At 42.3% G+C, this 16,729-nt stretch overlaps 1 protein-coding gene across 1 annotated transcript in view; it reads left to right on the top strand.

Moving 5' to 3' along the window:
- The window catches only part of SLC35D2 (solute carrier family 35 member D2), a 48,673-nt gene extending 46,672 nt beyond the window's left edge, over positions 1-2,001 (top strand). Inside the window, exons 11-12 of the mRNA XM_054588098.1 lie at positions 603-685; positions 1,346-2,001. Of these exons, the coding sequence (XP_054444073.1) occupies positions 603-685; positions 1,346-1,448 (186 nt within the window). The 3' untranslated portion in view covers positions 1,449-2,001. The remainder of the gene's footprint in view (positions 1-602; positions 686-1,345) is intronic.
- Positions 2,002-16,729: the final 14,728 nt, after the last annotated feature.

The raw sequence follows: 16,729 nt of genomic DNA, 5'->3' as shown, positions 1-16,729 counted from the left end.
AAATTGGGAGGAGAGGATGATTTGGGAAAATGAAATAAAAAAGCTGAAAAATGCCCAGTTTCTGCACTGACCAAAATGTCTTGTCATCTACGGTTTGGTTTTCTGGGAGAATCTGCCAACTTAGCTAATTCTTGTGAAGAACAGTTTCAGTCTCTATATATGCTCAACTATAGGGTGATAAACCCGTAGATTGGCATGGGTATTTGCATGTGTGCGTACAAGCATTTGAATACACTCACGAATGACAGAGGGTAGGGTTGTTCTGAGTTCCCTTCTACAGGTGCTTTGTTTTTTTTCTTCACATGACTCCCAGTTGATGGTAAAGAGATGGGATCTGAAAGTTGATTACAGCCCAGCTCTTACATCTTTTTCCTGTGCATGAACTGGAAGGGGGTATGAATAATGCAGTTTTCTTGTGTTAGTCGTGCCATAGTTTACTTCATTTTTAAAATAAAGCCTAGCAATAAATTTTTATTCATCCATCCAACATCTGTGAATGCATGCTCTATGCAGAGTAACTAAAATATTTAGTTTCAGATTTCACCCTATTTTTCTCTTAAATTCTTTACTTTTGAAGTGACCAGTCCTCTCTTTTCCTGCAGAATGTATCCATTGCCTACATTGGGATGTTAGTTGGTGGAGACTACATTTTCTCTGTGTTAAACTTCGTAGGATTAAATATTTGGTAAGTGGGATTTTTAAATGAATTCATTTTAGCAAAATATGGATTTTTAAAAGTCTGATCAATAGGCTATAAGTGAAAGAATGAAAAGTGATTTGACATGACAATTTCTAAGGTAATTTTACCTAAACCACTCAGTTCACCTGTTTTTATGACATACTCCCTCATGTCGATCCTGGGGTCATGAGGAGTTAACATTCTAGGGGCTGAGGTCTGAAATCAAGTCGTGTGTCTTCCTCCCAGAAGAGGCCCCTGCATTATCTGTCTTCCTCTAGTGAAGTGGGCCTCGTTCGGCTTGTGCTCTCTCAAAGCACCACGTGCTAAGGGTGCTCAGGGGAGTGACGAATATACTTGTAAAAGGCCTTTTGGGGTCCCAGACATGGGATGCTTTTTAGGATAATAATGTATAGTTTTTTCAGTAATAACCAACTGCATATTTTCTCAGTAAGGTTCTATATTACATTTGATTTACTCTTTTTTTTCTGCCCCAGAAGATTTGTAAATAAGAGGGCTAATTCCAATCAAGTAATCTATAAACGAGGAGGACCAGGGGGCTCAGTAATTTCCCCAAGTTAAGCTGTGTTTATGAAGGTGGCAGTGACTGCTGGTTTTTAAAAAAATTTTTTTTTTTTTTATTTTCACTCTCATTTTTCCTCCTTTCAGCATGGCAGGGGGCTTGAGATACTCCTTTTTGACTTTGAGCGGCCAGTTAAAACCTAAACAACCTGTGGATGAAGAAAACATCCCCCCAGATTTGAAGAGTTAGACTCTGAGGCAGAACCGGAGACGGACCTGCTGTCTGGCGGCTACGAGGAGGGTCGTCCCAGATGTGGGAAAGCGAAGCCAGACGTTGGAGGTGTGGGATATCCTCTGGTGAAAGCAAGAAAAAAAAGGCTGCAAAATGAGAAAATCTACCTCACACGCACTGCACAGTGAGCCATCATCGCCCTGAGAAATGTGTCCGGACAAAGTCTTACCAGCCAAAAGTGAATCTTCTCAAAATAAGCCACTGTTTAAAGGGATTGTTTCCAGGGGTCCTGTGTGGTCGATCACTCTTCTTCTGTTCACTGCTATTGCGTGTGCTTAAGAGGAGGTACAAGGTCGACGCTGAGAAGGTGATTACTTTCTTATCAGCACCTTTGCCTTAATTTCAAAGGTCCCAGCCAAAGCAAAGTGACAGTGAGAGCATTTTTTTAGTTTAAACAGATGTATTTTTATTTTCATTAAATTACCCAGTTAACTGCCAGTAGAATTATGTGTTAGCTTTGATTTGATCTTACATGTTGGTATTTTTCCCAGTCTTCAAAGTAAAATAAAAAATAATTTATATGCATGTCTCTTACTGTGTATGATATTATGGTAGACAGGCAGAAAAATAAGTCTGTTCTTCCCCCTGCCTTCAAAAGTGATACTCCTTTTAAGGTTTGTATTGGGGAAAATTGCAAAATAACTCAATGGAGCATTCTACAAGACTCTCTGTGCCCTGCCAACATTTAAATATCTCATATTTTTCTCCTTATCCCCCTCCAAGTTTGTTCAGGGGGCTGTGAAATTCATATCATGTGGACTTTAACCAAAGTTATATGTCCTTCTAGGCCTGCTTGACCTCCCAGGTCCATAGTGTGTGGGAAGGAGCCCCAAGTGGGTGGAAGTCATCATTACTCCATGAAGAAATGTGCTGTCCCCATGGGGTTGGGGTGCAGGGTAGGGCCTCAGCCTGGGAGACAAGAGCCTTTCTGTAACTGAGCCAACCAGGGCCTGGTCACATGGTGCCTTGGTGTATGACCCAACAACTACTGCTGAGGGAAACAGGTTTTCATTTACAGGGGGTGGGGGGAAGCACTGAGAGTACTCCAGCTCAGAGCCCTGCTCTCCCTTGAGAGCCAGCACTTCCCTAGCTCCCCTCCAGGCTATAATCCAGAAACAAGCCCGGTTGTTCCCCATATCCTTACCTGTTCTTAAGCCACTGCACAAACAGTTCTCCATCCCCTCTGGAAATGTGCACTCCTGGGTTTCAGAATCGCCATCCTCTCGCAGCAGTTCTCTCCTTCAAGATCTGGGGGACGTTGTCCTCAGCCTCCATGTGATAGTCCAAGAAATCGTGCCTTGTTACACTGGATCATGGTGAAGTCTGGGAAGGAACATGTACCAAGAAAGTGGCTTCTCTGTATGTCTCAGAGAAGCAAGTCTACAGTCTCAGCATTCCCAGTCACAGTTCAGCATTCCAGGTGTCTCCCACTCATCTGTTTTTGGTTAGGCAGGTCCTCGCAGTTCCCAGCAGCATCAGCGTGCTGCAGTGTTCTCCAGGCAGGTTTCCCAGCGGGTCTCCTCTTTCTCCCTCCAGCTCCTTCCTTACTACAACAGGCCGCCTGGCAAAACTGCATATAAACTGCATAGCTGCTTGCTGCTTTCTCAGACTTCATGGCCGGATCCCTCATGACGCCGCTGATGGCTGCCTGCTCAGAGGAGCAGATGTAGCTTTTCCCTCACTACAGGCAGCATGGCTGCCCTCTTCGCTACAGACCAACACAGCTGCTACCTACTCACTCTCAGCCCTCATGGTGGACCAGCCTTTCTCTCTCTCTGCCCAACCTTAGTTTAAATCCTGACTCAGAGCTTCCTGTGTGACCTCATCTCCGGCCCCTCCTACAATGAGCTACATTTGCCAGTTTCCAGTGTCTTCTACCCTTTCTTGGTGGCCATCTTTAGTCAGGGCAAGAGTTCCCCTGACACGGGCTTCCAGGAAGGGCACTCACCTTCCCTGGCTATGTCCTGAGTCACTAAATGCTCCGAGTCAGGTAGATACCTTTCACTGGAGGAGGTAGCACAGCTTACCCTTCAGGAAAGACAGGGCTATCCACTTGCCATTGTAATGCAAAGTATCTTAAATGCTGTATCATCTGCTCTCCTTTTCCCCATCCCCCAACCATGGGCTCCTATATTTTTGAGGACCCTTGCTTTGATCCCTTTTCATTTCCTTCTACCCTTGTCTTTATTGCTAACCCACCAAGACCTTTGCAGTTCACCTTGCATTGCGGCCTCCATTATATTAACCTGTAAAACTGAGCTAGATCTTTAAATCCTCCCCCAGCTCTTTCTAAATTCCTAGAAGCTGAACCAGATATGGGCAGAACAGCAAATGAAGGAATGATTGTGCTGATGTATCGTTTCAATTTACTTAAAATTTTTTAAAAGACATTTTAATTGTAAAATACACATAAAATTTACTCTCAACCATTTTTGAGTGTACAGTTGAGTAGTGCTAAATACACTCACATTTTTGAACAACCAATCTTCAGAACTCTTTCATCTTGCAAACTGAAACTCTGTACCCATTAAAGAGTAACCCCTCATTCCCCTCTGGCAACCACCATTCTACTTTTTGTCCATATGAATTGCACTGTTCTAGGTAACTCGTATAAGTGGTATCATACAGTATTTGCTTTTTGTGTCTGGGTCACTTCTCTTGAGGATAATAATGTCCTGAAGGTTCATCTATGTTATAGCATGTGTCAGAATTTCCTTCCCTTTAAAGGCTAATATACCATCATAGGGATATACCATGCTGTGTTGACCCATTTAGTGGACATCCTGTCGATGGATTTTTGGATTATTTCCACTTCTTGGCCATGTGTTGAATAATGTTGCTATAAACGTGGTATACAAATACATCTTTGAGACCATGCTTTTACTGTATTTTGCCATAAAATACACATCCACGTTTTTGGCCCAGACTTTTAGAAAAAAATCTTCTGTTTTAATTTTTTAATTCAATTTTTTATTTATTCATATTTAGAAACAAAACCGAGTATTGTATTCCATGGTATTATTTTGTATATGGGTATTGGTATTACTTTCTAGGGTTACACTTTTAATGCATAAGCATAAATAAAAGAATTAAAAACACTCATATAGATACAGAATTAGTGCTACCCATGTATAGTGCACATCCTTATTTTTCCCTTAAAAGTTTGGGCAAAATATTGTGCATTATACACAGCAAAATATTAAATGAAACTTGTTTCTTCTACACTCAGGGCACTCCTGAAAGCAAATATGTGGGGTCTCTTTTTCACATTAAACAGTTCTCCAACTCTCTGGACACCAACTGGATGTCCTATAATTGAATTCCGATACTACCCGCAGTTAGCACAAACCCCACAAGTAAAGGGCTCAGCCCCTCAAGACTGCCTCTCCAGTACAGATGCCAATTCTAAGTCCCAGGTTGTGACTGGTGCTCAAACTAGCCAGCCATAAACCAGGGGGTTCCCTTCCTGAGGTTCAATGATTTGCTAGAATGGCTTACAGAACTCTGAGAAGTGTTCTACTTTCTATCACCAATTTATTATAATGGATACAACTCAGGAACACTCAAAGGGAAGAGATGCAGAGGACAAGATAGGTGGGAAATGGTTTGGAGCTTCCACAAGCCCCCTGAGCCAGCTGCTCTCCCAGCACATCCATGTATTCACTCACCGGAAGCTCCCCAAACTCCCTTTTTAGGCTTCATTACTTTTAGCCACAGTAAAACGGACCAGAGCTGCACAATTTTACTTTCCTTGTACAATAATAGCCCACAAGGTTTCCAATGTCTTCACATTCTGTCTAACACTTGCATTTACTTATTTATTTATTTATTTATTATTTTTTTTGTAGGAACCATCCTAACGGTTATGAGGTGGTATCTCATTGTGGTTTTCATTTGCATTTCCCTGATGATTAGTGATATTGAGCATCTTTTTAAACGCTAATTGACCATTTGTATGTCTTCTCCAGAGAAATGTCTGTTCAAATCCTTTGCCCATTTTTGAATGGGATTGTTTGGTTTTTGTCGTTGAGTTGTAGGAATTCTTTATTTTATCAGTTTACTTTTTACTTTTTAAAAGGCTTGTGGATTGTGACCTTGGTGCTCCCAAGCTGTGTAACCGCTGTCTCTGGCATCATTAACATCATTTCTGAAACCCAGAGACCAAAGTGCTAAGATTTGAAAAATGTAAATGTAAATTTCTCATTTTTCCAGTGACAAAAAACAAAAAGATTTTGCTTTCTTCCAAAATTTCTTTCTAATTTTTATTTTTAGGAATCTTAAAGGAAATCACTTTTGTGTTTTCATAAAGTTTTAGTTTGGTCAATATTTTGTTTTCATTGCTAGAATGCCTGGGAGTGGGAGTTGTTACTGGAATTTTTTCTTTTGCAATCACCCCGGCACTGTTACCTTTTCTTAAATGACCCTTCTTTTTACTGGTGTGGAGACATCTACTCCTGCCTTCCATCTGTGGCCAGCAGAGGGCACCCTAAGAGCAGCACAGCACCCTTGTGACTGGGTTGAAACTCGGCAATTTCTGCTATATCGATAAAGAGCCAGATTCTAGAGGGGTGGGGTTGATGGCAGTTCCAATCTGGCTTTTAAATTAAGGTTAGTTGAGGGTGCTGGATGTAGGGAGGTGGTACAGAAAGGGTCCATGTGCTCCAAGGAGGCTGAAGAAATGTAACCCAATGCCTTAGGTCTCCAGATTTCTTTTTTTCTTACAAAAAATCACAAAAATCACTCTGGATGGGGCAAATAAAACTATCCTTGACATTCTGCTTATTTCTGGCTATTGTACTGCTAATAATAGCAATTTATTTGTTAATCTGGATTTTTTTCTGCTGTTAAAAAACAGGTTTTTTTTAATCCTCACCCGAGGATATGTTTATTGCTTTTAGAGAGAGAGGAAGGGAAAGGAAGAGAGAAACATCGATGTGAGAGAAACACCCCATTGGTGGCCTCCCGCAGGTGCTCCCTGACTGGGGATGGAACCTGCAGCTTTTTTGGTGCACCAGGCGATGCTCCAACCAACTGAGCAACTTGGCCAGGGCTTTTCTGATGTTTTAATATTTTTTCTGTATAGTAAATATATCTCAAGTACAGGAGTTTTGTAACAGCTGAGTTTGCTTCAATAAAAGAACCTAGTTTAGAGACTAAGCTTATATATGTTATATATTTTACATATGTGTATTATTATATAATACATATATAGTATATAACTATATATGACATATTTTATTTATATTCATTTCCTGTGCCTTCAGGAAAATGATGAAGGTACATATGTCAGTAATTCCAGAATCTTTAGTTATTTGTTTTCCTTTTGCATGACCACTTCAATTTTTAAGTCCTGGTGAATCCTTCTATGCCTTGCCAGTCATTTCTGTGTTCTGTGAATGGATATGGGTACTTGTGCTGAGACTTACCAAGGATCAGCAACTCAGCTGACCAGCAGCTCTTACTCGCTGGTATTTTTCAGTAAACAGAGGGAGCCCAGCAGCTCAGAATCTCGTTTCTTTTCTGTCATCAGACACTGGAGCACATGGAAAAAGACAGCACGCCCCATTAGGTTGAAGCCAGGTGAAGTCCCCAAGCCATTCCTGGGGGCTTCCTGGTGAGGAAATGCCAATCTCTGTGGCTTCTGAGTCTCACCTCCACTCCAGGTTGGAATCTCCCACGATGAGCCTCGGACCTTTTCCCCTCATCGTGTGCTTCCTGGGCCAGAACTTCTGCATTAGCTGGCAGCTTGTTAGAAATGCAGAATGTCAGGGTGCACACACTGAGTCAGAATCTGCATTTAGCCCAGGTGACCTGAGAAATGCTCCCCTAGTCTCGTGGTCTAGCCCATAATTTCAATACCAGGGGTTCTTTTCATGGGTTCACAGAATTCAGAGAGCTGGTTAACTTGGGTGGGGAAACAGAACATCTTGATTTTCCCTACTAAAATTTAGCATTTATTTCCATGTGAATGTAGGCAAAACCAAAGTAGTATTAGCTGTTTGTGACTTTGTTATTAATAGGAGTTGGGATATTTTCATATCACCTTATAGCTTTTACTGAAAAATCATTTATGCCCTGATCAGTATTTTGGCAGTTATTAGAGCCTCCACTAGTTCTTGTTATTTAATATTTCATAAAGAAGCATATTTTAGTACATCATATTTAGAAAATACTGTGATAACATTTTTTTGTAATTTGTTTCCTTTATAATTTTATGTATTTTATTATATGCATTTAAAAATTATTCAGCTCTGGCTGGTGTAGGTCAATGGATTGAGTTCCAGCCTGAGAACTGAAAGTTCGCTGGTTGGATTCCTGGTCAGGGCGCACGCCTCGGCTGCAGGACAGGTCCCTGGTTGGGGGCCTGCAAGAGGCAACCAGTGGATGGTTTCTCTTGCACACCCATGTTTCTCTCCCTCTCTTTCTCCCTCCCTCCCCTGTCTCTAAAAATGAATACATAAATAAGTTTTTTAAATCTACTCCAATGTTTAAAAAAAATTATTCAGGGAAGGAAGGTATAGCCAACCCTAGACTGCCACTGTGGCCTACAACATTGAAAACAGTAAAGGGCTTTGCTTCAGAAGAAAAGAAAATTCCAGGTTAATATGTTTTCTCAGTAATTGTTCCATTTTTGGCCTTAATACCAGTGGAGGTTTGCTGCCTGAATGTAGATGAGCCCTGGGCATTTTTTTGTATCTGACATGGTGGGAGGGGGCCATCCTCCAGCCAGTGGTGGTCAGCTGCCTGCAGCTGGGGGGAGGGAGGTGGAGAGAGGGAATGGGACAGGGCCAGTAGGCTTCACTGCCACATCGTCCTCATTCAAAGATCAGAACAGAGATGTAGATCCTCAATGTTACCGTACAGAACTTTATTCTTCAAATTCTGTGACTGCTTGCCTGGAGTACAATGTTAAAAGACTGAAAGCAGGATGACAGTGTGAGGAGGTTTGTGAACCCACTCCCCAGGGAAACAAGGAAACTTCATACGAGCAGCATGTACATTTGGTAGGCAGCTTCAAAAATGGAACTCAGTGATCCACGCCTCCTTATAGTCACATCCTGTGTAATGTCTGCTTGCTTCTCATGCAGAGAACACAGTAAAAGTGATGGGATAGTCCTTCCATGATTAGGTTACGAAGGAGTGTGGCTTCCACCTTTCTTATCTCTCTGACTCTTTTCACTTGCCTAACCTGAGGAAGCAAGCAAGGGTCCGTGCTGTGAGCTGCTTTAAGAAGAGGTCCATGTGGCGGAACAGCTGTGTGTGGAAGACTTCATCCTGGCAACAGACGTGTGTGAGCTTGGAATGCATCTTTCCTCAGCTGAGTCATGAGATGAAACTTATGATTTTTAGTCATCAAAATAATACACATTCGTTGTGAAAATTTAAAAATATAAAAAAGTACAAAGATGTACGTTAAAAAAACATTTTGTTTCATATCCTTATAAACTTTTTTCTCTTAATCACCACATTTCAAAGAATAATTGGGACTACACTATTTTGTCACCTGCATTGCTATAGAGGTAATTTTATTAATCTTCACAATAGTTCTGAAAAGTAAGACTAATTCTGAACCCATTTGATAGGAACGACTTGAGGGACAGACAGTTAGCTTGTAGAACGGCAGCACCAGATGCGCATCAGGCTGTTTTTCTCCTGAGCCTGTACTAGCCTGCATCCCAGCTGCTTCCAGAGGAGCTGGGCCACAGAGCTGACAGAACGTGGAAAGGAAACAGATCCCCAAAAGGAATTGTTTTTAATGTTGATTTTGGTTACTGCTTCTATCTAGAAAAGGGAGAAATTTAAAAATGACTCTTATTTTTCCAGACTGGGAAGCTGGGAGCAGGATGATCTGACAAATGACAGCAATTTCATAATCTGTTCAATAATATATGTAAATTCTAGGCAACGAGTATTGCCTCGTTCAGACTTTAACTCAGATAGGACTTCACATGCTGTGTGATCCAACGAGGCCTTATCGTATCTGTAATCCAGTCACTCTGCACCAAGGAGATCTGGCCCTGTGGGAGCCAGGGTAGGAACTGGGGCACCTCATGTTTGCTAGTCTGGTCTATCCTCACTGTGTTTCCCACAGTGGCCCCTCTGTAACCAGAGGGACACTTGGAACAGGTACCAGACTAGAGTTCAGTCAAGAAGAATGGCCCCTCCCCCACTCCACACCAAGTGGACTCTATTTCTGCCCCAGCAGGGATGGGAACAACAAGTTTTTGCCAAAAGAAAAGAAGAAATCAAAACATAAAATGTACTTTTTCCCTGGGCTGCATGTTCCTGGCTTGACTTATATCACTTCAGTAATAGTGATATTATCTGCTAGAACAGCACAGATTGTTTCAGAAAAGGCCAGAAATCCCGCCTGGGATTTGGTCCCCCAGAGTTCCCATCTTGAAATGTGTTAGATTGACACTAGGTCAACTACCAACCTCAAGAAAATCTCTGTGCGCTGTAAAACACCAGGTGGTTCCCGCCGAGACCTCGACCACGTGGTAGACCTCATCTACCACGGGGCTAACAGCCCCAGTACCGGCCCCTGTTGCCAATCCAGAAATCTAATGGGCAAAGATGGCAGCTTGTCCAAGACTTAAAAGCTATTAACAACGTAGTTGTTCCCCTTTCTCAGTTGTTGCAAACCCAACACCTTTCTGTCACAATTTCCACCAGACTCAGGATGGTTGACTATTGAAGACCTCTGTCATGCGTTTTCAGCATCCCTGTAGACCCCAACAGCTAATATCTCTTTGCCTTCACGCCATGCTGCATAACAATGTTGCAGTCAGAGACAAGTCAGATATGTGATGACTGCCCAAGAAGATTCTAATGACACTATTAACCCTTGCACGTTGCAGCACAAGGCATTACTTGCTGCTTGTGGTGATGCTGGTGTAAGCAAAGCGATTGTGCTGTGCCGTGTAAAGTACAGCACATACAATTTTGTACAGTACATAATATTGTACTTGATAATGATAGTGTCACAGATGGGCACACGTAACTAGGTTATTGGTGATCGTGGACAAAAAATTGAACTGAACACACAGAGTTTATAGCAGAAAGCGAGAAAAAGCAGATTTATTAAGCCACATGGAACATGGGAACAGGCCAACTCTGAGCAGAGTGGAGCAGAGAGGAAAGGAGAAGGGCCTAACAGCAGCAGCAGCAGCAGCAGGGGCAGCAGGAGCAGGGCAAAAGGACCGAACTCAGGGGCTAGAGGACTTTTATTCCTTAGGGTGGGTCTCCCATGATTTCCTTGATTGGTTACTGGGAAGAGGGTCCCACAATGCTAATTCATTATAATGAAGTAGGGGTCAGGTAGCATCTTCTGCGCAGGTGCAGTCCTGATTAACTAGGATTCGATGCTTCTCCAGATGCAGAAACTACCAGACTTAGGACAGGGTCTCCGCCCTTTATCCATGTTCTTTTTCTCCCGGGGTACCTCTGGAGTTTCCTCCTTCCTGACTCTCTCCTGCCTCAATAGTAAACAACTAAATGGTTTATGTATTTATTATACTTTATCTTTCATCATTAGTTTAGAGTGTTCTCTTTCTACATATAAAAAGAGTTTGCTGTAAAACAGTAGCTGGGTTACGCTACAGCAGCCTCACACATCTCTTGATTGCATCATTTTCTCTTGTGCTTAATTTAATCCCATGTGGCTTTGTACTGTAGCATGCTATACAGGCTTGTAGCCTGGCTATGGGCTATACTGTATAGCTTAGGTGTGTAATAGGCTGTACTATCTAGTTTCATGTAAGTATACACTATGACATTCGTACAGTGAGGAAATTGCTTATTGATGAATTTCTCAGAACGTATCCCTATTGTTGGGTAGCACCTGACTATACTTGGAAAAATCAACAATATATCGGAAAAGTCGTGCCTCAAGGGTTCACTGAGGCTTCTTCTTATTTCTCCTAGGTACTCCACCAAGATTTAAACTTCCTCCAATTCCCTGGGAAATGGGTCCTTTTAGAGTAGGTAGACAATCTCTTGCTGAGCTCAGTTGTTGGTAAAGGATTCCATTTATTTGCTATAACAGCTACCTCAAAGAGACATAACATCTTCAAAGAGAACTTACAATTGCCTCTAGGCACTGCTGCTCATTACCTAGATTGTAATCTAAGCATTGAAAGTAGACATTCAGCTATCTCCAAAAAGAAGCTAATCTAAGAATTCCCTAGATTTCTAACTAAGCAACAGCTTCATGGATTTTTGGTCTAGCTGGCTATTGCAGACTATCATTCCTAATTTTTCTCGTTGACTTCCCCACTGTATGAATTCACTAAAATTTCAGTCCCTGAGCCCTTCCTTGGGAAGATAAACCTGAGCAGGCCTTTGTAAGCCTGAAACAAGTGCTTTCAGAACCACCTGTGCAAAGGTCACCTAACTCTTCAGAACCTTTCACCATATTTGTGCATGAAAAGGAACACTGAGCCCTGGGAATGCTCACATGAGAACATGGCAATGAACGTCGGCCTCCTGTCTATCGCAGCAGACAGCCAGATTCTGTTGGCTGGTGCCCATCCCAACTGCCTATGGTACAGCTGCAACTCAAAGTGAATAGAAGCCTCAGGGGATTTCACCCCAGGAAATAACATTCTTTTCCAAACTCCACAGGCTGTCTAAAGTCTTAACTCTGAATTGACTTAGCACTTCTCTGCCTGCAGCCAAACTTGTGAGATCCTTCTGCCGTCATCACAAACCTACATCTTGCATGTCTAAAAGTTTTTGTTCCTGCCAGGTTACTACCCCCGACTAAGGCGAGCCCCACGATTGGGAGGTAATAATGTACCATTTTGTGACACTGTGCCCTGATTTACAATACACTCCTTTAGTGATCTGAATCTAATTTTGTTTGTTGATGGTTCATACTGTAAAAATGAAAAAGGGGATTTCCAAGCTGGTTATGCTGCTACTACCCAATATGAACGACTTGGAGGGAGAAACCGCCCACAAGCTCAATTAGCCCCACATGCAGAGCTCCATGCTCTCACCAGAGCATGCCAGTTACCAAAAGGACACATTGTTAATATTTACACTGAGACCACTGTGACTTTGAAGTCATCCCGGATTTTGGGTTGTTATGGAAACAGAGGGGTTTTCTATTTCAAAAGGACCCCAATAAAAAATGAGCGCCAAGGAAACTAAGTTCTTACTGCTATCCTCTTACTCTCTGAAATTACTGTCAACAAAATTGAGGCTCACACGAACAGTACGGAACCTGAGTGTCAGAGAAATCCTCTCGCTAACTTTCACACAAAGACAACAGCAATGGAGTGCAGAAAGGTTATGACACATGTGGATAAAGTCTATGCTGCTTCTGCAAAAATAGCCACGGCCTTCGGCCATGATGATATCTTTGCAACATGAATCCAAGAAATCAAGATAAGCAAACAATGGTTGTAAATTAAATGAACGGTCCAGGCTATGGGAAATCCAGATGGCTGCTTGGATCTTTCAGGCTCCTTGGCAAATCCCATTTTTCAATTTTTGCATTCCTTCACCCACCATGGTGCAATTAAGATGACTCAAATTATAAAGAAATATTGGCAAGGAGTCTTCTCTAAAATTGCAAAGACAGTTTACCACGAATGCCTGACTTGCCAGGTCCACAATCCTGGAAAAACTATTTTTGTCCCCAGAAGTCTCAAACCTCTTCCCTCTCGATACTTTGAACACCAGCAGCTGGCCTGCCCCTCAGTATAGGTCACCTGTATGTCCTTGTTACTGAGTGTATGTTTTCCAGGTGGGTGGAAGCCTTCTCATTCTGCAAGGCCGATGCCCTCACAGTGGTGCAGAAACTGGTGGAAGATGAGCTTCCCACTTGGGATATACCATCCACAACCTCCAGAGACTGAGACGCCCACTTCACTGAGGAATCATATGAGCCTTAATAAAAACATTACAAACTGTTTGGACTTATCGCTGTCTTTATTACTCTCAATCACCAGGCAAGGTTGAGAGAACTAATGGGATCCTCAGACCTAAAGTCTCTCAACTTGCCCAAACTACTGGACTCCCTTAGCCGAAGATGTTGCCTCTGGTCTTCCTGAATGTTTGCAGTAACCCATTTGGGAAACCAAGTTATTTCACATGAGATGGTCACCAGTAGACCAATGTATACTGGTCTACACTTTCTGCAGATCCCTTGTTATCTCATACTAATAAGTCTTTAAAGTGTTATAGTAAAGCCTATCATCAACAGGTTAAAAAAGCTTTTCCAAATTTCAGTTCAGAGGGTTCTGTAGGTCATGGTCTGAGAACTGGTGACTGGGTATTCTGGAAATGTCACCAGAGAAGACAGCCCGGGACCCCACTGAAGGGGACCTTGTGGAGTGCTCCTGACCATGATTGCTGCTGCACAATCGAAAGGAATTTAGCCTTGGGTCTACATCCCACAGCTGCAGGAGGCTCCGTCTGACATCCCGTCCTGTACAGATGCTGGAGCCCTTCGAATGAGATTGACAGGGAAGAGACTAGCTGACATCGACTCAAGATACTGGGTCAAGACTTCACAGTTTAACTAACTACGGAACCCTTTACTTTTCTCTTTCTTTCCTTTGCTCTGGCATTGCCTGGAAAGACAGCATTCTCGTCCCTATCCCCAGGCCATTGCGAAGGGGGGTAACCTTTCAGACTGCTAGATTTGTCATTAGAGATTCTGACCTGTCCAAGATGCTGAAGACACCTCATACTCCCCTGACCAATTTCTCTTCTATCTCAATGTCACCACAACCTATGATTGACCACCACCCCACCCCCACAAGTCTCTTAGCAAATTCAGCCTTTCTGGCAAGAGCATCCAGTGCCTTGTTTTCACTGTTCTCTAATTACAATGATACTTGCCTGATTAGACATAAATACCTATGTAACTCTTAGTACATTTGCACCCTGATGTTCTCATGATTATCTAGTCCAGGTCTGCCCCAATCACAAAAAGATCTCACCAGCAGCACCCATCTTTGCAAGGGATTTAGAACAGCTCTGTATTTCAGGCTAGATTTATTTCCCAAATGCGCCCAAAACTTGACTGACCCTTAGCTTGAATGGGCAAATGCAACAATTCCTGCTAATGAGTTCATTAACATTACCAGATTAAGGGGAAGGGCTTGTGCCCCAACAGGGTGATCTTTGTGTTGGTCATTATCATTCTCCTTCTGTCTCTCATAGGTAGGTGACTTTGCCTGAAACAATCCACACTTTGCTAGAAATTTCCTTTTCTTACACCCTTCTGCCTATAAAAGCCTTTCATTTTGTTTAGCTCTTCGAGCTCCTTTTATTCTGCTGGATGGGATGCTGCCCGATTTATGAACAGTTGAATAAAGGCAACTAGATATTTAAATTTACTCAGTTGATTTTTTTTAAACACTGCTGACTGTCACTTTCCTCTCTGGGGCTCCTCTTCACCCACGAGAACTCACTAGTCATCTGACATACGGGCAAACCTGGGAACGGGGGAGATAATACGCCATGGGGCAAACGTCATCAGTGGGCGCAGGAGCCAACAGATAAACACACCCTACTTCTATACTTAAGTCAGAGGAGTCTGAGGTGCATTCTACAGCTTCTCAGAGGCTTCCCAGCAGGATGAGACCTCAGTCACCCAGAGCAGTGACCAGCTTTGCCTTTCCATCTTATCTTTCCCTCTTCAACCTCCCAAGGCCAACCCAACGCCTGTTCATCGGAGCCACTTCCCAAAATAATTGTCCTTACTAGGCCTTCATGGCAGAAAGCACTCAGGCTTAGATGGTCATACTGTACGTGTCAGTCTTTCCTCTTCCATTCTCTCTCTCAGTATAATATATTTTATATATAAATATGAAATATATATGTATGAAGTTATCAATAATCTCTTTTCTTCCTCATATCTCCTTCCAGTTAAGAGATCTCAATATCAGATTCTCCTACAGTTTCTCTCTCAAGGAGCTCTTAGACTTTGCTCTTTCAGTATATATTTGGCTCCATCTTGGACAAGCTGATTATTACTGTTTCTGTATATGTCAGCAAAACCCAGGAATCACATCGCTTATTACAGAAATTCTCTTAGAGTTACCATGTTTACATTGCATCCGCTATAACTGGGTAGAGGAAAGATATTACATTTTTTCAAGTTGGAAACTGTGATTTGGAGGGTGGCCATGAACTTCTGTATTTTAGGTTGCAGGCTGTCCTTTAATTCTGAAAGCAACTTTTGATGAACATTTCAGTAATGTTCATGCACCTACCACTCCCTCCATTGTAGTATTATACTAAGTAAAGTAAATGAACAAACAAAATGAAACAAATTTAAAGCAGCAGACAGCAGATTGCGGTTGTAAGAGCGGAAAGGGTTGAGAGGAGAACAAAATGGGTACGGGGAGTCGATTGCATGATGACAAATGGAAACTAGACTTTTGGTGGTGAGCACGCTGTAGTGTATACAGATGTGAAATTGTAATGTTGTACCTCTGAAATTTATAAAATGTTGTAAACCAATGTTACCTCACCTAAAAAAGTCCTTGCCACTTTGGGGAAGGGGTGAAAGTGGGTATGTGCAAAATAACATTGGACAACAAATGATAGTAAGTTTTACTATTAACTGTCATTACAGTTACTTATAATACGTGTAAATGGAGTCCATTAAATTAGTCTCCTTACTTTTATGTTTTTGATATTTTTCTTAATATAAATTTTTGTAAGTGCAAGAATTTTTGAAGAAATTATAAAAATTTATTGAGCGATATTAGAAGAACTAAAAGGAGAAATATGCCATGTTTACACGTTGAAAGGCTCAAGAGTGTCAAAATAAATGTGAGTGCCTCCCCAGCTGCGCCCCAGTAGAGTTCGCCCCAGTGATTTCAGCGCCCCCCCCTCCACCGGCTACTTCCCCGCAGGTTTTGTCAGCACTCCAGTGGGGTTTCCTGTTGAGGCAGCCGTTCCCTGAAACCAGACTCATCCTCCTGACTGTGAACAGCTGTCTCAGTGCAGCCCCGAGATCTCCACCGTTGATGGGCTGCAACCACACTCTTTCCAGTGAGGTCAGAACCCCAGTCTTGGCTCCAGGGCCCCCTTGCAAGCTTGTTTTTTCCTTAGACAATCTCCTTCAGCCCCTGGGTGTTCTTTTGAGTTCTTTTTTTATGCCCCCTTAGTTGCTAAATTCCTTCTAAGTAGTTAATAATTTTGTATATTGCATAGCCCTTCTTCAAATTGCTGTGTGATTTGTGTCTCCTAAGTGGATCTGAATGATATAC

This window comes from Pteronotus mesoamericanus, unplaced genomic scaffold (assembly GCF_021234165.1).
Source record: "Pteronotus mesoamericanus isolate MK-2021 breed Mesoamerican mustached bat unplaced genomic scaffold, CSHL_Meso_final scaffold_125, whole genome shotgun sequence".
In the NCBI taxonomy this organism is placed as follows: Eukaryota; Metazoa; Chordata; class Mammalia; order Chiroptera; family Mormoopidae; genus Pteronotus; species Pteronotus mesoamericanus.
Note: the sequence above shows the minus strand (reverse complement) of the source record. Positions and strands in the feature narration are given on the sequence as shown.